Raw genomic sequence first — 26,847 nt, forward strand, 5'->3', positions numbered from 1 at the left:
GAGGTCCAGGCATAACGACATTTTAATATAGTAGCAATGATAATAATAATAACATTATTAATACTATAATTTCTTCGATTAACAAGACCTTTTCTGAGCTTGCTGCTGCTGCTGTTGCTATTGCTACTGGCTATTACTACACGTATAATTAGAACACATACTCTGTGCCAGGCATATGTATCATCTCAAGTAATCCTCACATCTCTATGAGATGGCACTATTTTATAGAGAAAAAGAAATGAAGGAGAGATAGGTTGTATAACTAATTCATCCAAAACCATGCAGGTAGTGAATAGTGGAGGCTCTATGCAAAACCTAAGTCTAAATTTAAACGCAGTCTAAATTTTGAGTTTGTGTTCTTGGAACAGCTGCAAGCTGGCATTCCCTAATTCTCAAAACTTGACTTATATCTACTAATTTATTCTTTCACTTTAAATTATTTTCCCCTGCTTTTTTATGCTTTTACATCTTTACTGCAATAAGTTTTCTAATAAATTATTTGTATGTTAAACTATGTCTTAGGCCTACTTGTGAAAAATCTAAGACACATTATCTTCCATACTGCTAAAGAATTGTGACTGAATTTTCTGTCTTTGATTGGTTGAGCAGTGTTTGAAATAGTTGTAAGTACTGATAAAGCATCAAAGAACATCAATACCTTGAGGTACATTTTGAACTATTGTTACTGAACCAAACTGGCAGTTCAGCTGCCTCCAGTCACCAATAGGCAAATTCCAGAGGCAGATGTTCACGAGAAGGGAAGGTGGTCTTTACTCATATGCTGCATAAGCTGGAAGAATGGCAGACTCTTGTCTCACAAGCCCATCCCCTCCAGAAACCCAGAGGAAAACCCAGCCACCCTCTGCCAGACCTAAACCAAAGGTGGTGTTCAGAAATCCTTCTTTCATTTAAAATATCACCTCTTGGGAACCACGGGCAGCCACTGAATGGTCATCCAAGCAGCTCAGCCTTTCCCCCAGCCACTATCAGGCCTTAGGCTCTCTCCTGGGAGAGCGTGGGCCCAACTGATCCCTTCTTTGCCCCAGGCTACACTGGCAGATTTCTCGAGTATGTGACCACCCTGCTGCCATTCTGACCTCTATGCTGCAAGCGCCTGCCTTCCCCTGGTCCTCCCCCCAATCAGGTATTGAAAGTGGGTAGGAGGACAGTTCCCCCTGTGCAGTTATTTTACTAGCCTTGCATGTGCTCAGTGTAATGCTTCCTCCTGTCACAACATTTCCGAAGGACAGGGGATCTGCCATCAGGCCATCAGTATCAGTATCAATCAAAATCACATGTATTGAGAACTTAAACTGTTCTCAACTGTGATTTCCCAAGGACTCCTTGTTAGATATTCCTGCAAGTGAAGCCCAGATGAGACTATCTCAGCCTATCAGTGCGGTTACTCAAAAGCAAAGGAATAAGGAACATGGGAGAATAGTATAACATTATATTAACTTAGACTTGGAGTGAACTTACTCAGTGGATGGCATTTTCTTAACTGTGTCTATAGAGCAATTCATTTATTTTTTCCAATAACACCACGAGAAATGCACTGTTAGATATAGGGCACTTGAGCACAGAGAGAGTAAATTACAAGCCCAGTATCTCACAGCAGTACTACTGCAAAGATAAGGGTGTTAGTAATTATCATGACAATATCAGTGATAATACACAAATGCTTTCCTTCACTGCCTTGTTTACTCAGGCATCACAGCACTAACATAAAGGCCTCAATGACTTTTTCAGACCTTAGTGAAGGGTTAGAATGATTAAAGAGAATTACAGTTTTGAGGGAATGGAAAAATCATAGGTTTTTAAAATATCTTTCCCCATAGCCTAAAGTCAGGGCACACCAAAACTTGAGGGGGTCAAGTTTTAGCCACACCCTGTTGTAGTCAGCTAAGGCTGCCATAACATACAACTATGGATTGGGTGTCTTAGATGAAGAAATTGGTCCCTCATAGTTCTGGAGCATTGAGATCAAGGTTCTAGCCAGAACCTTGTGAAGGTTTCTTGTGAAGGCTCTCTATCTTGCCACCATATTGCTGTTTGCCACCTTCTTACCTGTGTTTATGCACATAATAGGACCAGGATCTGTCTGGAGTCTCTTATAAGGGCACTGATCCCATCAATGAAGGCAAGACCCTTTGAAGTCATTTCACCCAAATTATCTCCTGAAGGTCCCCTCTCCAAATCACATTGGGAGTTAGGTCTTCAATATTGGATTTGGGGGGACACAAATATTTAGTCCCTAACAACCACATTTCCTAGGCTCTCTCATATTTATAAACTCTCTTAGAGAACTACTTCAAAATTTCTCAGTACAAATTTTTATTTTTCTTTAAGGAATTCACATTTATATGGTTTGATCTTGTCTCAGAAACCATTACCCTCTTAGCCTCAATCTTAAAGTCTCCTTCTTCTCCACTGCACTTAGGATCTCTTGCTTATCTTACTCTGGAAATCCCCCAAATCTTCTGATGTGGTAACCCCCAACTCCCGGTTCTGTGTTTCCCACTTTTAGTGACTCTTGAGAGAACCATACCACTGACCATGGGAACCTTACCTCTACTAATCTTACAACTCTGGTCCTTCTACCCCTGTGATGTACACACCTGTGCCCTGTGTCTCCCACTCTTGAGGATCACGTGATTCTCATCCCTACCGACTCTATTCTGTCCTACCCACTGGCCCTGAGGGATCCTCTCTCAGTGACCCCCATCCAACAACACTATAATCCCGATACCCTGATCAATTCTCGATGGCTGCTTTACTTTCTCCACTACCATCACAGAAAAGTCCATTCCTCCAGTCATCTTCTCAGTATCCCAGTATACTTCTTGCCAGTTGTTTTGATCAGTCGAGCACAGCCTGTGAATCTCATTTAATAATCACACTGTTTAAATACCGGAGGAATTTATCAGATATTTTATTTATACACAACAATTTGAAAATCAGAGTTAACATATGAGTTATGATAAATGATACTTCTTAAAGGTTATATAGATTTATTAAACAAATTAGAAAGGCATCCAGCAAGTGCTAACAGAACATGGCAGTTTTCAAGTTTGCAGCAATATGAGAGACAGGTACAGTGCTACACTGAGGTTCTGTTTCTGTCACTGTTTGAACTTCATATTCAGAGGACCTTCCAACTCTTACTGAGACTGTTTATCAGAAAACAAAGGGAAACCACACTGTTCATGAAAAGCTGTGTTCTCTATAGTTTTTTTTGTCCCAGGATTTCTTCTGGAGACATGGGTCATGAAACCCTTTGAGGGTACAAAGCTAGCAGAATTAGTACTCCTGTCTCCTAGCTCTGAAGATCTAAGTTTTTTGACTGCTAATTTTTGGACTGTCTGTTTTCACTGGATAGGGAGGGGTATAGTATATGCCTGTAAATGGAAGCCAATGAATGCTCTGGTATGAAGAAATGTTCTTCATAGTAGCAGGATTCCTTTAGATCATCAGCTTGGACAATCCAACATTGATGTGTGCACCTGCCCGCACTGCCTGTGGCATCATGGATGAGATATGAGACAAATTCACATCGACTGCCGAGTCCTGTGGAGGAAAAGGGATGGCTCGGCTACCCTCTCAAGGGGAGAGTGCCCTGACCCTTGCCTTGACAGGGTTTTATTGCATTTAATTTGCACAGGAATACAGGTACAGCTTATTAATCATTGTCAGGCAGTAAGGATCAAACAATAGATAGCATACAAAGAACTACTAGGGCTTCTTCTCAGTCAGGGTCTATCAGCTAAAAGGCTACAAAACTTTGGGAAACAAACTCATTTCCTGCTCGGGCCTTTATCATTTAACTAAGAGCATTCTTAGCAAAGTAGGCTTCACAGGATTTTACATATTCTTTCTCAGGCCTGATCACCTGGGAAACCTGCCCTTTCCAGCACAGGGCTGCACCGCCCTCTGTCATTGTTTCAGGCTTAAGTCAGGCAGAGGAGGCAAGATAGCCAAAGAATTTTGGGAGACTTCTCTTGGACTCAGGGGAGTCAAGCTTTGTCAAGACCAAGGGGCAAGGGTCCATCACCCCCTTTCTCCATAGCCCCCCAAGTCCTTCCCTGGGGTCTCCACGTGATCATGCCTGTCTTAGGTGGTTCCCCCCTTGGGGAATCTTACCCGTCATTGGCTAACTAATCAAGCATTGGGGGCCAGTTATGGAAAAAGGAGCAGAAGCAGCACTCCTGCCAGGGAGATAAGGTTTGTCTCCTTAGCAGCTTATGGTCTAAAGGTCACTCACTCAGCCTTAGCCATGAGGGTGGTGGTGGGGTTACAGCTCCTGAAACCAGGGAGGGCAGCTCCCAATACATCATAGGTCATTTTTTTAGGAAATGTAGGTTTGCAGAATAGCGATTTATTTATCCTCTCAGGTTCCTGACTAACTTTAGGGTGTTTTTCATTTTTTATTCTAATCATGACCCTTTGGCAGAAATAGTGTGAAAATCTTAAGGGTACCTGTTCTGGAATCAAGCATTTCCTTACATTTCAATGCATAAAAAGAATTTCTTTTTTTTATGATTTTTATTTATTTATTTTTAGAAAGGGAAGGGAAGGAGAAAGAGAGAGAAAGAAAGAAACCTCAGTGTGTGATTGCCTCTCCTGTGGCCCCCCACTGGGGACCTGGCCCACAACCTAGGCATGTGCCCTGACTGGGAATCGAACCTGCGACCCTTTGGTTCACAGCTCATGCTCAATCCACTGAGCTACGCCAGCCAGGACCATGAAAAGAATAATAACAGAACCTGAAAAGTATATACTCTTTCATATTTTGTATTGGAAGGAATAGTTTCTTAAAATTATTAATTGTGCAATCAAATCAGACAGTTTCCACAGCCTAAATTAAAAAGGCACTTTATATTTGCTCATATATCTTGTTCAGAAAGCCAGTCTTTCTTAGATTGGTGCAAAGGACCAGGCTATGAAAACTTAAACTCTTGTGAACTTATTTAAAAACATTATGCACAGCAAACTGTGAAGATGACAGTGGAAAAAAGGTGATGGTTATTTAATTTCTGTTTTTCATATTTGCTTGATAATATTTTCTGAATTGACATAGGCTCTATCCTGGTTAAGTCTCTTGTGTTTTTCCTTTTCCAGAAATGAATACGTTTAAATATCTCTATGATTGGGAATCATGAACTTTTCTGGATATTTTTTCATTGAAAGTTTAGTAACTTTTTTTTGCTATTTCAGAGGAAGAAAAAGTGAAAGAAAAGGCAGTCTGTAGCTTGTAGCCTAGAACTATATGTTGATTGGTTATGAAATGTCCATATAGTTAATCCACAGAAATTTATAGGTGTCTGCAGTTTGATTTTGATTTCCCTTTATTAGAATGATTTTTGGCATGTATGTGTTAATTACATATTTTAAAATAAAATAACATTCTGAGTAATAGTTTAAAATATGAATAAGGGATGTACTAAATTTGACTTTTATTATACTGTTCATATATTTTAGTTGTTTCTTTTTAAACTAAGAAAATGAGACAAAGTAAAAGTCCTTTCAACAGAAAATCTTCAGCTCTTGAAATGTTTTATATATCTTGAAATAGAAATGATTTATATTTAGTTTTCATTTGAAAATGTTAATAATGTGGTTGTCATTGTGAGAAAAGTGTGTTTTGGGGTTATTGAGTATTATTGCTTTTTCAAGTCCTCCAGCACATCCTGCTTTGTGATTTTGGTCCAGGCCTCAGGGATTTTACCTCTACCTGCAAATGTTTTCTGATATTTTTCTTCCAGGTTTGATCTGAAGTGACAGACAAACCATTTCCAGTATGGCTGGGTGGACGTGTCTGGGGTGATGCTCCATGTGGCATAGTCACCTTTTGCCTCTCGATAGTTCTTATATGCGAATTTACGACCATCACTCAAAATGAAGGAACATTCACTTGCTACTGAACTAGTACAGTAATCAATGGAAAAGTGGTCGGTATTCACCCATCTGTATCCATTGAGAGCCTGGGGACGGTGGAAGGGAACACTGTGATCTCCATCATGTGAAGGGATGGTGTTTGTACAAATTGCTTTACAGAAGGGACACTGTTTCCAGCAGCCACAGAGTTGTTCAGAGAGCAACTTCTGGATTTCAGGAACCATTTCTTCTACAGGCTTCATCAAACAATCCTCTTCTACTTTGTTCATCATGGGATCCAAAGCTTCACTCATGGCTTCTTTGAGAAATTCAAAATCTTTTATCTCCTGGTGTTCAATGCTTATTAAGTTTTTTCGTGGGAAGGTCAAGTTACTCTTCAGCTCACCACAGAAGAAATCCAGCCACCCAGACCCAGTGCTGCTTTGATCATTAGCTTTTACTGTGGCTTCACGAATAGCTGAGAGGATGGTAGTCTTGATGCCATCTAAAGTCATTTTTAAATTTTTTTCTATATTTTTACTTCCTTGGTCTGCACAATAACTTTTAATGTAATTTTGAATGTAATTCATGAAAAATGACTCTGGATTATGAATGTACTCCCAGTAATCATCAAAATGTTCATTTTCTGCCAGAGATATAAGAATGTGTTTCTCCAGGTTAGCCCTGTTACCATTGAATGCTGGGCAGTTCGCTCGCATCTCCCCCGCAATTATAGGGACCATTTTTTTCCAAATGGTGGTGGAAACAGCAGGAGTGAGTTTTTGCCACAAAAACCCAACAAATGTTGTGATTGAGGTTGCCCCTTGACAAGAGATCTTAAAACTCATGAAGAAATCATCTTTCTTGCTTTCCAGGTAGTTCACAGGATCATTTGCTCTTTTGAATGCCTCGTGCATTTGCTTAAACTTTTCTGATGCTTTTTGAAATAAACACAAAGATAAGTCAATTTTATATTTACTTGTAAATGTGTATCTTTCCTCGGTACATGTGGACTTAACCCCATCTTCCATTATTTTCAGAATTTCATGGAAATAATTTGGATTGTAATCACGCTGTTGCTTCTGAATGTTGTCAAGAGTTTCATTGAATCGTGAAACAATGTGGTTAGTAGTTGTTTTTATGGACTCTTCATCATATACTTCTAATTGCCTTGAAAATAGATTTATTTTGCTCACACTTATATGTTCCTTATAATTTATTTCAAATCTTTTCCCACATTTTTTCTTCAGTATGTTCACTATGTCTCTCTCCTTTTGAAAATATTCCAAAAGGATGCCTTCAGAATCCACATCAATGTTAGGCTCTGTGACTGGAGGAACAGTTGAGGACACAGCATAGACCCATTTTTCCCAAAGTTGATTGAATTTCTCTTGTAGCTCTTCCTCACTCAGTTCTTTGCCCTCTAGAGTTGTAGCCAATTCTCGGCTTCTTTCCAATAATTCCTTATCATAACTTGACTTTTTATTATCCAGTATTTCTTGATTTTTTTTATAACTAAGATGTCCCTCAGCTTTACTTTTGGTGTCTGAAATAAGTGCCTCTTTAAGGTTTAAGAGCTTATTTTCAAAAGTCGCTTTCCACTGAATCAGTATTTCACTCTCCGGATCTTCATTAAAGTATTTGTCAAGTTCTTGCTTGATGGCTTCATATTTTTCTGAAACTGGAGCTGCAATTGCGCTTATTGTGAGTGTCTGGATCATTCCATTCTTAATCTGGTTGATCAGCTGGTTCTGCAAGTCTAGTACATGACTCCTCAGCTCCCAGGTCCACATGTTGTACATGGTTTCTAATTTGCTCATTGCCATGACCTCTCTGGTGTTCCTAAAACTAAAGATAAAATTTTCATTCACCAGGGCTCTCCACAAATCTTGAACTCGGGATTTTACATCTGATATCTTCAAGATGCTTCGCCGAGAGTCCTCTTTGGCAGTCATAAAGATTCTGCCTCTCAGTTCCTGGACATTGTGGCTGTAGCGAGGATTGGGAGGGGCCATTGGGGGGTTGCCATCCCAGAGGTGAGCAAAGTAGAAAACATGACTATTGATGTCAAACTTAATGACATCACTGAAGCAAGTTATACCTGGGCACTGTTCTTGCTCAGCTGCTATTGCTGCCATTTCATCCAGTCTCTGCTCTAACCGCCTCCGTCCTTCCATAGTTTGGTCTTTAGCTGTGACTTCCCCTACATTCTGGTGGATAAAGAGGCAGCTAGGTGAGATTTTTACTTGTTTCATCCTCATAAAAGCTTGGACAACTATTTGTAGAATATCTTGCATTTCTGATGGATTTTCCCCAAAAATATTGATTAGAGTCAAATTTCCAAGTCCAATGACAAAAGTTGCCAACTCATTGTCACGATTCTTGGATTTGTTGCTGAGTTCTGGGGCCCGAAGTCCTTCTGTGTCCACAATAAGCACAAATTCAAAGCCCAGTTCCTCTATGAAAGTCTCCTCTACCTTCAGGAGCTGCATGTAGGCCCCCCGGGTACACCTCCCAGCGCTGACAGTGAACTGCAGCCCAAAAAGTGCATTCAGCAGAGTGGACTTCCCTGAACTCTGTAGGCCAAGGATGGAGAGAACAAACAGCCGTTTGTTTCCAAGTCTCTCAGAGACCTTGTCAAAAAGAGCTGCTGCCCACCTCAGAGGCACATAGGAAGCATCCCCATCCATTAGCTCAATGGGAATACCAGATATCAGCAGGTCTGCAGCAATCTGGGGAAGGTAGAGATAAAATTCATCTTTTGTGACAGAAACTTCCTCCAGAGCTTCATAAATTTGGCCAACTTCTCTGAGAAGTTGCTCAATTCCCAGGGTACAGTCATTAATCTCTTTGGAGATAACTTCTATCTCTTCTTGCCAACATAGTAGGTTTTTGCTCTTAGGCGCTTTTTGCTTTTCTGTTTTTATCAGTGACCACAAAGCATTTTTTTTCTCATTCAGTTTTTCCAAGTGTCCTGTAGTCAGGTTGTCTAAAAATACACTCAGCCATTGCAAAAAGTAGAGTGTGGTTTGTGTTTCTGAATGATTTTGGAGAATTTGAAGGACAGAACGCATTAAGTCACTGAGGTGCAAGGCTCTGGTGAACTGTTGGTCCCGTATTCTTTGTTTTTCTGCCTCAATCTCACTCTTGTGTTGTTCAATGCTTCGATTCCCCTTTTCTCTCAGGTGATAGAGTTCTTTGTCCTTTATACACCAACGATGCCAGAGGTGTCCCTGAAGGGGTAGAAAGTTTTTCTTCACCTGAGATATCTTCTTTTCTTTCAGTAGAGACATTAGGACCTCTGCCTTTTCTTTGGCTTCCTTGCATTCTGGCTGATCTTCATCAATAAGGAATCCTTGCTTGCGAGCATATGGGGCACAGTCCTCTAAGCTGAGAGCAGTGTGTGAGAGCTCTAGCAAATATGTGATTGTAGTAATGAGCTCTTCTGTTAATTCAGCCTCATTTCTGTTCCTGATCCCAATTCTCACTTTTTGGCCAGAAGTATTGACCATAATTTTTTCTTTGTTGTCAAGTAAATAAATCAAAGGTTTTGGTGACTGACTCAGGTCACGGACAATTTTTTGGTTTTCTTTATTGTCATCAGAAGTTGACATTAGAACTACAATGAGAGAAGAGACCTCCTGCAGGAAGCTGAGTTGCTTCTCATGTTCTTTTGCATCTCCATGAAGATTGGTCAAGGCCAAGCAGTTTCCAAATCTGTCCTCATCTTCCCCCCCAGGACAGAACCAGCAGATTTCTACCACACCCTTCATCAAGAGACAGTCTTTGGTGCTCCCTCTGCAATGTCGGTGAAAAAAGACATCATGTCTACGATTACTGAGAAGACAGTTCATGATCTGAGATTTGGAAGCAGAGAAGTTATTTCCAACTCTAATAAAGGACACAATGGGGGTAGAGACACAACACATCTGCTTATTCTTGAAGTTGATCTTCTCCTCTTTTGATGATTTCCTTGCTTCCTGCCAGCTTTTTCTAATTTGACTAAGAGACCAGAGAGAGAACTCAATTTGAGAATTGCAGGGATTAGGTATGAGAAGGGGGAGGGCAAACTGGCAAATGGAAAGTTTGGAAAAAATATATTGTCTGGCAAGATTATCTGCACAGTAAAGTATTGCCATCTGAATATCCATAGGGTGAATATGGGATGTAGGTATAGTGGCTGAAGTATTAGTGGGAGTCTGACTGTCTTCAAACAGGTCTTCATATGGATCAAAAGATTCATTTTCTGGATTCAAAGCACTTGAGAAAACTTGATTTTGTGTGTTTCCAGTCTCTCTGAAGACCAGGTATCTCAGCTCATAATCCTGTACCAATAATTTCTGTAGGAAATAGAGGGGAAGCTCCCTTTCCAAGCTGGGCTGGGTGTTGTACACAGAAGTCTTGTGGATGATGTGGAAGTTATCTCTGCTCAATCTTTTTGGGGTAGTATCGTTCTAGGTCTAGACGCTGGAGTAATTGCAGGAAATCCATGTCTCCTATGACTTCACATCTTCTATAATTATCATGTGGTTCATGGGATTGTTCCTTTTCATGAAAACTAAATGGCAAATTTATTCTTTTCTCATCCACTTGCAAAAAAGGTGTGCTGGTTTCATAATTACCATCAATTAGCAATCTCAAGTCTTTCTCAAGAGTTTCCCAATCATGATCTGCTCCAGGTTTCGAGAGGACATGTGCAACTTCCCTTGACAAAGATTGGCCCATGTGTTCTTTTATTAATGCAAGTCGTTCTGTTTTCTCCTCTGGTGAAATAGCTGTACCTCCAGCAGTAGCTGTAAGACCTGTGAGCACCAGAAATGCCTGAGCCCTATAGGTGCAAATATTTTTGAGCTTCTGGTATTTATCTTGGGCAGTTTGCATTTCACTCAGTAGGAAGTCTAACTCATCACAACCCAGGAGATACTGAAAAGTATTTTTTACCACATGATATCCTGCACCAGCTGCAATAAAACATAGCAAGAGCTGGGTGTCTGCCTGCTGTGTTTCTTGGAGGTAATTCAAAAAGGAGCCAAGAGACAAGCTGACCTCTCTAGTGGTCTTTTTTTGAGCTTCCTCCACTATTTCTGCAGACTCAGATTTGGCCTTCACTTCCATGAGGTCTTTCTTGGTTCCTTGTAAGATTTTAATTAATTCAGAAAATTGGGAGATGTGAATGTTCTCTTGTGAGTCTGACTGGAAGATCCACTGCATGATGGAATGAGCTTGAGGAAAGTTTTCCACTCCGTCGATGTGAGGATCCAAAAGGCTGCGCAACTGAGATTTAACAAATTTAGTTTTATAAACGGAAGACATTCTGCAAACATTAACGGTGTTTACCAGAAAATTCTGTAGACCCCCATCTGTGAGGCATATGTTAACCCAAGTGTCATCACTTTTTGTTTTGTGACTCAACATTTGCATGAAATCTATGAGTTTTTGAAGCTGCTCTTCAGGATCAGCTACCTCCCAGGACTTCACTTCCTCTAGGAATACCATAGCCTTCTTTCCAACACTCAGCAATTCTTCTCCACCCTTGATCTGGCCAGGGAGGCCAGTCAGAGTTGTGTAGCTGTCTTTCAAAAAGTTAGCTACCTGAAGAGGTTCCTTAAAATCACTTCTGTGACTGGAGAGGATGATGTCCCAAATGGGCACCAGCTGAATTCCCCGGTCAATGACACACCAGGTTTGATTACTGGCAACTAGGCCATCTTTCCACTGGAAAAAGCCATTTGCTTCAGGTGGGCCACCTATCTGGGCTACAGATAATTGGACTTTGGTTTGAAGATTTTGGAAGGTTGTGCTTTGTGCAGTAGTTGTTGCATGAGAGTCTGACACCTCCATACCTCCAGCAACTGTCACTCCAAAGCCACTGTCGCTGCCCCTTATATAATCATTCAGGGCCTCTGCTGCCTGCTGTTTTACTTCTGCCTGTTGCTCACTTTGGAAATCTTCTGAAACAGCTTTCCACCAGTAGATTCCTCCCAGGTGCAGAGGGCCCTGGTTAGCATGAGAACCAAACCTGTGGAAGAAAGCTTCAGCCCTGTGTTTCAGCCATGTTAGTTTGTCTGGTCCTGCAGGCTGACCCAGAAGGTCTTCAATGCATTTCAGTTCCTGGAGAGCAGCCTTGGAGAACTGGAGCTGATCAATGGGAAAGTGGAAGGAGGCAAGTGGGGCATAGCTGAATGTGGTAGAGGAGAAATAAGAGTGCTCAGAACGTGTTTGCTGCATTTCTTTGGATTTGGGGTGTTTGTTGTGGTCCATACCATCTTCCGAGCTTAATCCCCAACCTGCACTCTTGGCCAAGGCAGTTACACTGACACCCAGCTTTTCTATCATCTGGGTGAACATGGATTCTGCTTGAGAAGATGTAAATTCCCTTGTTTCCGTCCGTGTGCCCTGCTCTGGGCCACAGAGAGAGAAGTCCTTGGGGACACTGAGTAGCTCCTCTCTCTTCTCTATAAGCTCCATTTGGTGGCTGGTTTTGTAAATTCCCTGCAGAGCTAGCCCTCCAGAGGCCCATCTCACCAGATCTCTATCTGAGAGGTTTGCCGTGTGAGACAGTGTCCCCTCCATGGGGTTGAGTTGTCCCTGGATGTTTTCCTTGTTTTCTCTTGGGAATTTCTCAGGTGGCCAGTCCTGGTTGCAGATTTCCATTTCCTGTTTCAGTTCTGCCTCTTTTTTCTTCACTGCTTCCTTTTGTCCTTGCTTCAGTTCTAATGGCAAGTCTCTTAGCTCCTGTAGCTCCTGTTCTGCCTTCTGTTTTTTCGTTATCATTTTCACCTGAGACTCCTGTAACTCTGAATGTCTATTTGAGTGTGACAGATTGAGCAGCTTCTCCAGGGCCCTTTTCTCCCAAGAATGTTGTGCCTGGAATATCAGCTTCTGGAGGTCTTTTTCTTCTAGGTGCTGTAAGGCCTCGACACAGGTCACACCCAGGTGTTCCTGAATCTTGGGCAACCAGTACTCAGCTGACAGTCCTACTTCCTGCAGCTTCTCTTGGAGATCTTGGCTCCCATTGCCTCTTCCTATGTGGAGCTTATTAAGGGTGGACATTGCTGTGCCCATGGCTGTCGAAAGAAAAAACACTCAGTTAGGCTGTGTCATGAACTTAGGAAGTGTCAGCCACATGATAAAAGGGTAAGAGTACTAAAGATTTAGTCTTTAAGCCTTTGTCATCTTTTTATTTCATTGCCTCGATAAATTTATATGTTTAAAAATTTTTGGTTGTGTATGTATGTATGCACAAGACATAGTTTTTAGAAATTCTTAACAGAGACTGCTTTTTCAGTTGCCTGGGTGAGTTGCAACTTAGTAGCCTGGCTTTTAGCACTTCCTATTTAAACAGAATCAATTTTCTTGGGGTGCATTAAGGTGAGGGTTGCAGTATGAAAATACACAAGCAATCAATATCTTGATGTTTACTTTAAAAATAAGAGTGAAAACACCTGTTAGTGTTATTCAATTAGTTTCTATCAAACCTGTATTGAATGGATTCCTTCTTTCTGTCACTTCTTATTCCATTTTACAATATTTATTACTCTCCTGTTTTTTAAAATGCAGTTTTGATGTTAGCATTATGATGGTAAAGATGTTTCTGATTATCTCCATTTTATGAGAAATATTTGAACACCTATCCACAAACAAACATGCCTCTGTGAAAATTGTGTGATCTAGCATCATATACTAAATGATGTGAAAGTAATCTCGCCCACTAGCGTTTCTGTTAATAAGCAGAAGAATTCAGTATGGGATGTGGAACCAGGAGAGCCAGTGAATCTGTCTCTTTCATCTTGCCATGGTTCCAAAAAATATTTGGTTTGCTGACTTGGGCAGATGCCCAAAGATGGGAGAGAAGTTGCTTCAGAATTCCAGTCTTCCTGATATTATATGAGCTGAAGTATCTGATGATGGTCATCTTTCTAGTGGGAAAAAAGGAAATTGTTTAGTGAGTTCCTGGTTGTCCCATTTGTGTGTGATATGGCTGGAGAAACACATTGCTTTCCAGCAGCACCCAGAGTACTGTGGCAGGACATCTATGATCAGGGAAAGGGAAGAAAAGGGAAAAAAGCAGAGAGGAATATCAAAGGGCATTAAAAGAATAAGGTTCCTGTTTTTTGTGCTCAGGATTTCAACAGGATGACCTTTCATGTTTCTCTGAGAGAACCTCACCTGAGGATTTCTGCACTGGGTCTGTAGGCACTACTAGTGCCCCAGGTTCTAAGTCCATGCTCCCTCACAATGTTGCTACCCCTTTGCATTCAGCTGTGAGAGCTAATTTGGAAAATATAGTGGAATCAAAAACACACTAAGATTTGTGTGAAAGGAAGAAATCACATATTGGGGCTATAGTACCATCTTCTGGAAAACAAAAGAGATGTTTCTACTAGCCTGCCTGGTGAGTTGTAGGAACTAGATATGATATAAAAGCTTAAGAATTTTGACTGCAAGTTAAGCAAGAAGAGTGGACCAGGTGTACACATAGAAAGGTGGAGAAGACCCAGATATAATAGCACCAATAAACAAAATAGTCCAACCAAAGGCATTAGGAAAGATTTTAGGAGGTATCTGAAATGTAAATGCAAAAGCAGGAACTGAATACTACAAGGACATAACAAATCAAGGAACACGCCATCACCAAAAAGAATAATTTCTTAATAACATACTTTAAATACATGGAATTTTGCAACCTGACTGACAAAAAATTCAAAATAGCTTCATAAAAGAAACTTAACAAGGAACAAGAAAACTTGAAAGACAATTTAACAGAATCAGGGAAAAATATGTGAACAAAATGAGTTATTTACCAAATAAATAAAAATCATTCTGGAATTCTGGAATTGAAAAATGTAATGAATTAATGGAAAAATGCAATAGAGAACATTTGTTTCAGATTAGAGCAAATAGAAAATACAATAAGTGAGTTAGAGGGCAAGAATTTTGAAATAACCTACCTAGAGAAGAACAAAGAAAGAGGGATGAGGGGTCCAAAAAGGCTGCAGAATAGGTAGAAGTTAACACTCACCTTCTCCCAGGACCAAACCAAATTTCAACTAAATTACAGAGCGATCAAACTGAGTAGTGAACTGAAGCCTAGCTGAATAGAAGACATAACTCTGGATGTACATAAGAAATCACAGACTTGGGACTGGTAGGAAAGGCACAGGCACATAAAGGGCTGATCTGTCATGAATGTAGAGGATCTGGAGAAGTATCTCAGCTGCATAGGTCACCCTGGGAGAAAGACATCTCAACCTGTCCAGCCTAGGCCTATGGTGCAGACTTCCTTGGAGGTTCTGGAGAAGATCTAGGCAGATTCAGGTTGGCAGAGACAAATGGTGAAAGACTAAGTGTATGGCTCTGGGTCAGGGGGAGTTTTTCCTCCTAAATGCCTGAGTGGCACCACATCTCCCAGGGGAGACCCACTAGTTCCACACTTCTAACTCTAGGTGTCCCAACCCAGTTGAGGTCACACCCTGAGGAAAAGTCAGCTGGCTGTTGACATCCCGGGCCTGTTGTGCAGACTTTCATGGAAGGCTCTCGAAAAGGTATGAGCAAACTCTGGGTATTTGGAGACAAATGGGGAAAGACTGAGGTGTGTGACTTTGGAACAAGGGTGATTTTTCTCCTCACATACCCAACTAGCTGCACTGTTCCTGGGCAGAGCCCTTCAAACATATGGCCAAATTTCGGTCTGTTCTAGCCTGATAAACTTTATTGTCCTCACTCTAATGGTTTTCTGAGACCCTGCCCCACCACAAAGGTCTGCAAGCAGGTGGCAGCAGACCTAGGTGTATGCTGAGGCTTGCTGAGTGGCATCACACTCAACATGAGCACCTAGTTTGAATCTGTATCAACTTGGTGAACAACACTCACACTTACCTGGTGACTCACTGAGAACTCTCTTTACTCAGCTCACATTTGGCAAGAGGCTCTTTCAGTGACTGAGCCCAATAGGCTACTAGCAGGTTAAGAGGATTGTTGGGGTGCACTGGGCCTTTTGCTGACTTGCCCCTGTGTCCAGTGTTGGTGAAAGCAAGCATTGGTACACAGTGTGGAAACTCTCACATGCACCCAGGCTTAGTAGAGTCAGCCACAAACTGTGGATTACTTTGTAGCTTCAAACAGGCAGCCAAAGCTGTTCACCGGAAGGGCCTGACATTGACCTGTATAGGAGTCACTCTCAAGAAGCCCCATAACCAAGGTACATAAGAATTAAAATGCCAAAAGTTATAGACAAATAGAGAATCTTGTAAGTAGCAAGATGAATACAGTTAGTTAACCTACTAAGGGACTCACATAAGGCTGTCATCTGATTTCTCAACATAAAAATTTCAGGCAAGAAGGGATTGGTATAAAATTTAAAAAGTGATGAAAAGCAAGAATCTACAACCAAGACTGTTCTACCCAGCAAGGATGTCATTAAAATGGAAGGAGAAATAATTTCCCAGACATAAAAAAGCTAAAGAAATTTATAACAACCAAAAGTATTATGACAAATGTTAAGGAACTTCTTGGGGGGAAAAAGATAAAAAATATGAATAAGAAAATATGAGAAAGAAAAAAATGCTCATTGTCAAGGACAAACACTTAGTAAAAGTAGTGGATAAACCAACTGTAAAACTAGTACAAAGGTTTAAAGACAAAAATAGGAAACTCATGTGTAATTACATTAAAGGACACATACAGAAAAAAAAGCAAAAAATAATGACAAAAACTAAAAGTGGATAAGGTGAGCAAAAATTATAGTGATTTTAGAATATGTTCAAACTTAAGTAACTGTCAATTTAATATACACTGACATAAGCAAATACATGAAGCACATGGTAACCAAAACCAAAAAATCTGTAAGATAAGATATACAAGATATAAAAAAGTAGTCTAAACATAACACTATATAAAGTCACTGACATACAAGAGAAGCTGCCAAGAGAATAAGGATCATAGAAAACTACAGAAACAATCAAAAAACTATTAATAAAATGATAATAACTATATACCTATCAATAATTATTTTAAGTGTAAATGAACTAAATCCTCCAGTCAAAAGATACAGGGAACCTGAATGAATAAAAATATGACACATGTATATGCTGCTTGCAAGAGACACACTACAGCTCAAGAGACACAGATGGAAAGTAAAGGTATGGAAAATGATATTTCATGCAAATATAAATTTTTAAAAAGCTAGGGAAGCAATACTTATATTAGACAAAGTAGACTTTAAAATAAATGTAGTAACAAGAGAAAAACAAGGACATTTTATAATGAAAAAAAGGTCAACCCAACAAGAGTGTATAAGTCTGGTAAAGATCTGTGCACCCAAATAGAAGCATGTAAATATATAAAACAAACATTGATGGACCTTAGGGGAGATATTGGCAGTAAGACAATGAGAGTAGGAGACTTTGATACTCCTCTGACATCAATAAATAGTTCATACAGACAGAAAATCAACAAAAAAACAGGGCCCTTAAATGACACACTAGACTAGGTGCCCTTAATTAATATATTTAGGGTATTTCACACCAAGGCCGCACAATATACATTCTTTTTATGTACATCAAAAAAAATTCCATGAGAGGCCTCATGTTAGGCTAAAAAAGATCTCCATATATTTATTTATTTAAAAATTTATTTATTTATTCTTAGAGAGAGGGAAAGGAAAGGAGGAAGAGGGAGAGAAACATCAGTTGTGAGAAACTACAATACCTCTTGCACATCCCCCGATCTGGCACTGGCCTGCAACCTAGGCATGTGCCTTGACTTGGAATTGAACTGGTAACATTTCACTTAACAGGACAATGTCCAACCAACAAAGCCACACCAGTCAGGGAAAGTCTCAATAAATTTAAGAAGACTGAAATCATATCAAGCATCTGCTCCAAGATAATGGTATAAAACTAGAATCAACTAAAAGGAAACTAGAAAACACACCAATATGTGGAGAATTAATGACATGTTACTAAACAATAAATGCATTAGCAATGAGATCAAGAAAGAAATCAAAATATATATTGAGACATTTGAAAATGAAAACACAACAACCACAAATCTATGGGACACAGCCAAAGTATCTGTTAGAGGGGACTTCGTAGCTGTAAATGCCTACTTCAAGAAAAAAAAAAAACCTCAAATAAACAATCTATGAATGACCAATGAACATGGACAACAATGTGAGGATTGTCTGTGGGAGTAGAGTTGGGCTAGGCAGAGAAGAGCAAAGGGGGAAAATTGGGATAACCGTAACAGAATAACAATAAAATATTCAAAAAACCAATCTAACCTTACATCTTAAGAAACTAGGAAAAGAAGAACAAAGCATAAAATAAGTAGAAGGAAGAAAATAATAAAGATCAGATGATATAAATAAAATTGTCTAAAAATTAGAAAAAAAATCAATGAAATCAGAGCTGGCTCTCTGAAAAGATAAACAAAATAGATGATTCTGCTTCTGGGAATATACCCTATGAATCCTGAGTCACCAGTTGAAAAGAACTTACACCCTCTATGTTCATAGTTGCATAATTTTCAATAGTAAGTGCAGGAAACAGCCTAAGTGCACATCAGTGAATAAGTGTATCAAAAAACAGTGGTACAGCCCTGGCTGGTTTGGCTCAGTGGATTGAGCACCAGCCTGTGAACCAAAATGTCACTGGTTCAATTCCCAGTCAGAGCACATGCCTGGGTTGTGGACCAGGCCTTCAGTATGGGGGCACACGAGAGGTAACCACACTTTGATGTTTCCCTTCCTCTTTTTCTCTTTCCCCTCCCCCTCTCTAAAAAATAAATAAATAAAAATCTGTAAAGGAAACCCGTGGTACATTTACACAATGGAATATTATATAGCAGAAAGAAAGAAGGAACACTTACCTTCTGTGACAGCATAGATGGAACTGGAGAATATTATGCTAAGTGAAATAAGCCAGTCCGTGAAAGACAAATACCATATGACCTCACCTATAAGTGGAATCTAATGAACAAAATAAACTAACAAAAAATAGAACCACAGACATGGAAACATGAAGCAGACTGAAAGTGACCAGAAGTGGTGGGGAGTGGCACAATGGTGGAAAGAAGGGAAGGGACTAGACAAAGAACATGTATGAATGACCCACGGACATGGACAACAGTGTGGGAATAGACTGTGGGAGTCAGGGGTTGGGATGGGTGGAGGAGGGCAAAAGGGGAAAAATTGAGACAACTCTAATAGAATAACAATAAAGGTGATTAAAAAATAAAACTTTAGCCAGAATTATTAAAAAATGGGGGGCCAAATAAAATTAGAAATGATAGTAAAGACATGACAATTGATACCACAGAAATATAAAGGATCATAAGACAATAGTAAAAACAATTACAAGCCAACACATGGCACAACCCAGAATAAATGCATGAATTCTGTGAAATATACAATCTTCGAAGACTGAGTCGAGAAACATAAAATTTGAACAAACTAATCACTGATAAGGAAATCAAGTCAGTAATCAAATAACTCCCAGCAAACAAAAGTTCTATACCATAAGGCTTCAAAAATGAATTTTATCAAATATTCAAAGAAAAATAGTTTGTATTCTCTTGAAAGTATTCCTAAAACAGGGAAGGCTCCCAAACTCATTTTATTTTTTAAAAGATTTTATTTATTTATTTTTAGAGAAATGTGGATGGACGCAGAAAGAGATGGAAAGAGAGATCAGTGTGTGGTTGATTCTCACATGCCCCCAACTAGTGACTTGACCCACAACACAGGCATGTGCCCTGACAGGGATCGAACCAGCAACCTTTGATTTTCAGACTGGTGCTGAATCTACTGTGCAACACCAGCCAGGGCCAAAATTTATTTTACAAGGCAAACATTACCTGGATACCAAAATCAGACAAAGACACTACAAAAAAAGAGTAAATTATAGGACAGTATTCCCAGTGAACAGAGATGCAAAGATCCTCAATAACATTAGCAAACTGAATTCACTAATACATTAAAAGATCATACACCATGATCAAGTGGGATTTATTCCTGGGAGCAGTGTTGGTTTAATACTTGGAAATCAACAAGATACAACTCATAAAGAAAATGAAAAATAAAAATTATGTGCTCACATAAATAGGTTTTAAAAAAGCATTTGAAAAATTTCAACATCTACTCATGGTTAAAAATCTCAGCCAAGTGGGGCTAGAGGTAACAGACCCCAACATAATAAAGGCCACATATAACAAACCCACAGCTAACATCATACTCAATGCCGAGGAGCTAATTTTTTTCTTTAAGATCACAAACAAGACAGGGAAGTCTACCTTCACTACTTTTATTCAACATAGTATTAGAAATTCTAGCCATAATAATCTGACAAAAAAAAAAGAAATGAATACATCTGAATTGTAATGGAGAAGTAAACTCATTATTTGAAGATGACATGATACTGTACTGGGGTGGGCAAAAGTAGGTTTACATCATGGTATTCTTCTGAGTTAATAAAGCCATCGTAATAATCACAACTTGCATGTCTTTCCATATGAAAAACTGTAAACCTACTTTTGCCCTCCAATGTATATAAAGACTCCACCAGAAAACGGTTAGAATTAATCAATGAACTTGGTAAGGTAGCATAATAGACAATTCATTCTCAGAAATTGGTCACATTTTTATACACCAATAACTTATTATTAGAAAGACAAAGTAAAAGAGTAATCTCACTTACAATTGCATCAAAAAGAATAAAATACATAGGAATAAATTTAACCAAGGAGGTAAAAGACTGGTACTCAGAAAGTATAAGACACTAAAGAAAGAAATTGAAGGACACAAATAACTGGAAGCCTCCTTGTTCATGTTCACCATGTTCATGAATAGGAAGAATCAACATCATGGAAGTATTAAATTGTCTATACTACCCAGATAAATCTTCAGATTTAGTGCAATCTATATCCAAATACTGATTTCATATTTCATAGAACTAGAACAAATAATCTTGAAATTTATAAGGAAATGCCAATGACCCTGAATAGCCTCAGTACAACTGAGAAAGAAGAACATAGTTTGAGGTCTCATGCTATCTGATATCAAACTATACTATAAGGCTATATTAATCAAAATTTGATACTGACATAAAAACAACACATATGTCAGTAGAACAGAATAGAGAACCAAGAATAAACCAATCCTTGTATTCAACTAGTTTATGAGAAATTAAGTAACAATATAGTCTAAAAACCATGTCTTCAATAAATGGTATTGGGAAAACTGTACAGATATATGTAAAAAAAGCAAATCAGACCATTTTCTTAGACTATAATGAAAATCAAAATAAAAAGGACTAAATATGTGAATACAAGACCTGACAATATAAAACCCTTAAAAGAAAACATAGGCAGTATGCTCTTTGAACACTTCGTAAGAGATGTAAGTATCAGTATGTTGTTACACTTGAAATTAGTATAATATTGCATGTCAATTATAAATGAAAACTGAATATATTAAAAATTTAATATATCACCTTAATAGATGCAAAAAAGCAGTTGACAAACTACAATATTCTTTCATAATAAAAATTTTTAACAAATTGAGTATAGAAGAAACATACCTCAACATACTAAAGACAATATATGACAAAATCACAGGTAACATACACAATGATGGAAAATTGAAAGCTTTTTTTTTTTTAATCAGGAATAAGATCAGGGTGCTCTTTCACTATTCTTATTCAACATAGTAGTTAAAGTTTTAGTTAGAGCAATTAGGCAAGATAAAGAAAAGGCATAAAAATTAAAAAAGAAATAATACTGTTATTATTGCAGACAATATGATCTTTTTAAAATTAAATATATTGGGGTGACACTGGTTAATAGGATCATATAGGTACAATATGATTTTATATATAAAAAATTCTAAACACTAGACAATAAATTGTTGGAACCAGTCAATAAATTTAGTAAAGTTTTAAGATATAAAAGCAGCATACAGAAATCAGTTGTGCTTTAACAAAGAAGCACTTGAAAAAGAAATTTTAAAAAAACTAATTTATTCACAATAGTATGAAAAACAACATTTAGGGGTAAATTTAAGAGGTACTATAAGATCTGTAGAATAAAAACTACAAGGCTTTGATGAAAGAAATTGAAAAGAACACAAACAAATAGCAGATATCCATATTTATGGATTAGAAGAATTAATACTGTTAAAATGCCCATAGCACTAAAAGTCATCTATAGATCTATAGATTCAACACAATCCTTATCATAATTCCAATAGCATTTTTCACATAAATATACAACCTTAAAATTTGTGTTGCCCCATAAAAAAACCTCAAATGGCCAAAGAAATCCTGAGAAATAAGAACAAAGCCAAAGGCATCACAATTCTTGATTTCAAACGACACTACAGAACTACAGTAATTAAAACAATATGATGCTGGTATAAAAAATAAGACACATAGACAAAGATATCCAAGAAATAACCTTCTGAATATATGGTCAACTAATATTTGACCTAGAAGCCAAGAACACTCAATGCAGAAAAGATCATCTCTTCAATAAATGATGTTGGAAAACTGGATAAACACATGCAGAAAAGTGAAATTGGTCCCTTATCTTATACCACTCACAAAAATGAACTCTAAATGACTTAAATTTTTAACATAAGATCTGATACTCTAAAAGTAATGGAAGTAAATGTGGGTAAGAAACTCCTTACCAGTGCTAATAGTGAAGATTATTTTTTTGGATACAACACCAAAACACAAGCAACAAAAGCAAAAAGCAAATGGGAGTACAGCAAACTAAAAAGTTTCAGTACAGTGATAGAACAAAAAAAAAAAGAAAGGATAACATGCAGAATGGGAAATATGTTTGCAAATCATATATTACATAAGGGGTTAATGAACGAAATACAAAAATACAAAAAATTAAATTAAAAATGGGCAGAGAAATCGATAGATATTTTCCCACAGAAGATATCCAAATGGCTAACAGAAATGAGAAAAGATGCTGAACATCACTAATGATCAAGAAAATGCAGATGAAGCCACAAAGAGATATCATCTCATTCCTGTTACAATGGCTTTTTAAAAAAGAAGATAAGAGAGAACAATGGTTGGCACAGATGTCAAGAAAAGGGAACCCTCATGTAATGTTGATGGCAATATAAATAGATTGGGCCACTATGGAAAAGAGTATGGAGGTTTCTCCAAAAGTTAAAAACAGAACGATTAATAATTCCACTCCTAGGTATATATGATCCAGCAATTCAGCTCTTGGGTCTAGATCCAATGGAAGTGAAAACATATGCTTCCAATGGAAGCATATTGAAGATATATACACACTCCCATGTTTATTGCAGTAATATTCACAATAGTCAAGATTTTACATGTGCACACACACATTGGAATATTCTTAGTCTGCTATAATGTAGTGCATTGCTTTTTCTTTTATTTTGGAGTGTTAAACCAGATTTGCATAACTGAGATAAATCCCACTTGGTTGTGGTGAGTCATTCTTTTATTCATTGTTGAATTCAGTTGGGTAGCATTTTGGTCAAGAGATAAAAAACCCACCATTTGGACAGTCAATCTAGGCTTAGAGACCTTGGCAAATGTCTGTTATGCCCTCACTGAACATATAATCCAGTGGTATGCTGAAACAAGTACTGGCTTGTGAGTACAATTTGCTACATTTTCAGGAATTTTGTAAGGCAATTATTAAGCACAGTCATGAAAAAATGCACTTCATAGGAGTCACATCAGCAAATATTATGTATAAGGGTAAATGGTTCTAAGGGCCTACCATTCTACTGAAACAATGAACAAGCAAGAGAACAACCATCAGAATCAACTTTGTTGGAACTCTAGAAAATAGCCAAAAGTTTATAGCAACCAAATGAATGCTGAATAAGGAAAAAGCAACTTAAAAATGCTTGAGGAGTGTTAAGGCATTTTTATTTGTCCTTGGCTCACCCTCCTTCTTTGCTTGATAGAAGTCTTGAGGGTAACAGCCCATATTTCCATTATGGGGCCATGGTCTCTGCTTCCAGAGGGAGGAGAGTAGACCTGTTCTCAAAGAACTGTGTTTGACAGTTTGAGTATGATGGGGGTTATCAGAAAGGACTAATATAAAGCAGATTTGCCTTTGTTTTGCCTGGCACAGGGCTTTCTTAGGGGCAGAAAAGCAACCAGGTGGAGGGCATTCACTGAAAACACAGAAAGGTAAATCAACAGCCCTTACTGCCTTGGGGAAGAGATTAAGGTTGACACAGGCAGACATGCTGCTGGACACCTGGGAGGAAAGACTGGGGAGAGATTTTTGTGTGGAAGTAAAATGCTAAAAAGCTCCTGTGTCTAGGAATTTAGAAAGTAAGGTGCAGACTCCCATATATAGGAATTTAGATAGAAAGAACTGGGGAAACTTAGGGCAGGAAAAAAGATTGGAAGACCCTAAGCTTTTTCCTTTAATTAACCCTTAGGCTCAGGACAAGCAGGAAATGAGGGCTAAGGCCAAGTGGTAGTAACAGCCTTAATAACTAAGCATTGAGGAATGCTAAACACTGAGCCATCATGTAAAGAGAGGTTTGTTTTGGCCCCAGGCGTTCAAGAAAATTACTATCAACATATGAACTTACCATAAATTAAGAAACACTCTTCAGAGACCACTCATCACAAATACAGTCTTTATAGAAAAAACTAGAAAAGTCACTAAACAAATAACCATGACCCACAGCAAGCAAGAAAACCAGGCCTTGACCATGAAGAATATGACTTCCAAAGTTATCATATAATAGTTATTCAAAATCTTTATCTTCACATAAAAAATTAAAAAGCATGCAAAGAAACAATAAAAATGGGATTCATTCATAGGAAAATTAACAGAAACTGTTCGTGAGGAAGAAAGTCACAGGGCTTATTTGGCAAGGACTTTAAGTTAACTGGCTTAAATATGCTCAAAGAGCTAAAGGAGACTACTGACAAAGAGCTGGAGGACACTAGGGGAAAGCTATCCTCAAAAGAGTGACAACCAATAAAGGGATGAAAATTATGAAGAGACAAAACAAACTGAAGTTAAAAATTATAGCACCTTTAACAGAAACCTAATCAACAAAACAAACAAGCAAAACACAACCAAAGACACTGACCCAAAATTGAGAACAGGCTGACAGTGACCTGAGGGGAGAGGGGAGGGAATTTCAGGGGAAAAGGGTGAAGGTTTTGCAGGAACAATTATAAAGGACACACACACAGTAACGGGTGGGGTGGGGGCTGGGGTGGGTGGGAGAAAGCAGAAAACAGTACTTTAACACAATAAAAAAGTTTAAAAAAAAAGAATCGAGCAATGAATGCATAAATAAGTGAAACAACAGCAAAAAAATTACAGCAGCTGAAACAAAGAATTACAACATGTCAACATAAGAAGATCTGAACTTGTAGAAAATTTTTATGAGAGCTTATGTGAACCAAACTGATGTCATCAGGAAAGAAATATCTCAAATGTTCCTTGAGAGTAGTTTGCGTCCAAGGGCCTGAGAAAGAGGATTTATTCTGGCATTTCAAAGGCGTATTAACTTAGTTACACAAGAACAATGGACAGAGCTTGTCTTTTTCCTAAAGAAGTTATAGGTATAAGGCCCTAGCTGAGTTACTCAGCTTGTTGTAGCATCATCCATACATCATAGGGTTGTAGGTTTGATTCACAGTCAGGGCACATACCTAGGTTGTGGGTTCAATCCCCAGTCAAGATGCATACAGGAGGCAACTGATCAGTGCTCCCTTCACATTGATGTTTCTCTCTATCTCTTCCTCTTTTTCTAAAAGAATCAGTAAAAAAATACCCTTGGCTGAGGATTAAAAAAAATTAAAAAACAAGAAGTTGTAGGCGTGGGGCATGGATTGTCCATCATGACCTGCCAGTAATGTGGGAAGCTTTGGAAAACCTTTGTTCACCAAAACCCCAGGCACCCTGGGAGAGTGATAAGTCCGTCTGGGAAAAGCAAACAGCAGGATAGTCACAAGGACTGGGGCTAGCACCCCCACAGATAGAACTAATTCTCACATTTAGCCTTTGTACTCTGCTTCTGCCCCGTAGATAGAATAATTACCGCATTCTGCTTCTGTATCCTGCTTTGCTATGTAGACAGGAAGACCCTGTAGGCTATATAAACCCCAAGAATCCTTTGTTCGGGGCTCAGAATTTGGAGACTGACTCCTCTGAGCCCGTACACGTTAATAAACCTCGTACTCCAGAATCCCTCGGTGTCTGGTTCCTTCATTTTCCTGTAACACCAGTTAGAAATTTATGATCAGATTACCTTGTGAGATTACTTTTAGTCTCTGGTTTATTACAGAACCTTTTGTTGTTATTGTTGTTCAAAAACATCAGACTTGAGCAGACAGAATTTAATATCATAAAAGTTGATGATAGGTCAATTGCAATAATTCTGTCTGTGGAGCAGAAAGACAAAAGAATGAAGAAAAATGAGGAGAGACTGTAAGACCTGTGGGACACCATCAACCTCAAACACACATCATGGGAGAACTGGGAGGAGAGGAGAGGAGAGGGAGAAAGGGGTGGGAAAGAATTTTGAAGAAACAATGGCCAAAAAAGTAACAATTTGGTAAAATACATGGATCTACACATTTAAGAAGCTCAGTGAATTTCAGCAAGGACAAATTGAGACACATTATAATAAAACCTTTGAAACAGAGAGAGAAAAAGGAGGGAATTTGGAAAGCAACAAAAGAGAAGTGACTTTTCATGTACAAAGAAGCCTCAAAAAAAAAAAAAAAAAGCAGCAGATTTCTCAGCAGCAACCACAGAGACCAAAATTCAGTGGAATGACAAATTTAAAGTAGAAATAAAAGAGAGTCAGTCAATTATCCTGTATCTAGCAAAGCTGTCATTCTATAATGAAGGAGAAATTAAGACTTCCCAGAAAAGCAAAGGCTGAGGGACCTTATCACTAATAGATATATCCTACAAAAAGTGCTAAGGGGA

General features: G+C 38.6%; 1 protein-coding gene across 1 annotated transcript in view; it reads right to left on the reverse strand.

The window, feature by feature from the left end:
• Positions 1-4,628: 4,628 nt before the first annotated feature.
• LOC119041179 (interferon-induced very large GTPase 1-like) overlaps positions 4,629-26,847 on the reverse strand; it is a 44,722-nt gene continuing 22,503 nt past the window's right edge. Inside the window, 3 exon segments of the mRNA XM_053662826.1 lie at positions 4,629-10,307; positions 10,309-12,941; positions 25,563-25,660. Of these exon segments, the coding sequence (XP_053518801.1) occupies positions 5,658-10,307; positions 10,309-12,939 (7,281 nt within the window). The 5' untranslated portion in view covers positions 12,940-12,941; positions 25,563-25,660 and the 3' untranslated portion in view covers positions 4,629-5,657.

This window comes from Artibeus jamaicensis, unplaced genomic scaffold, assembly GCF_021234435.1.
Source record: "Artibeus jamaicensis isolate MK-2021 breed Jamaican fruit bat unplaced genomic scaffold, CSHL_Jam_final contig_2962, whole genome shotgun sequence".
Taxonomy (NCBI): domain Eukaryota; kingdom Metazoa; phylum Chordata; class Mammalia; order Chiroptera; family Phyllostomidae; genus Artibeus; species Artibeus jamaicensis.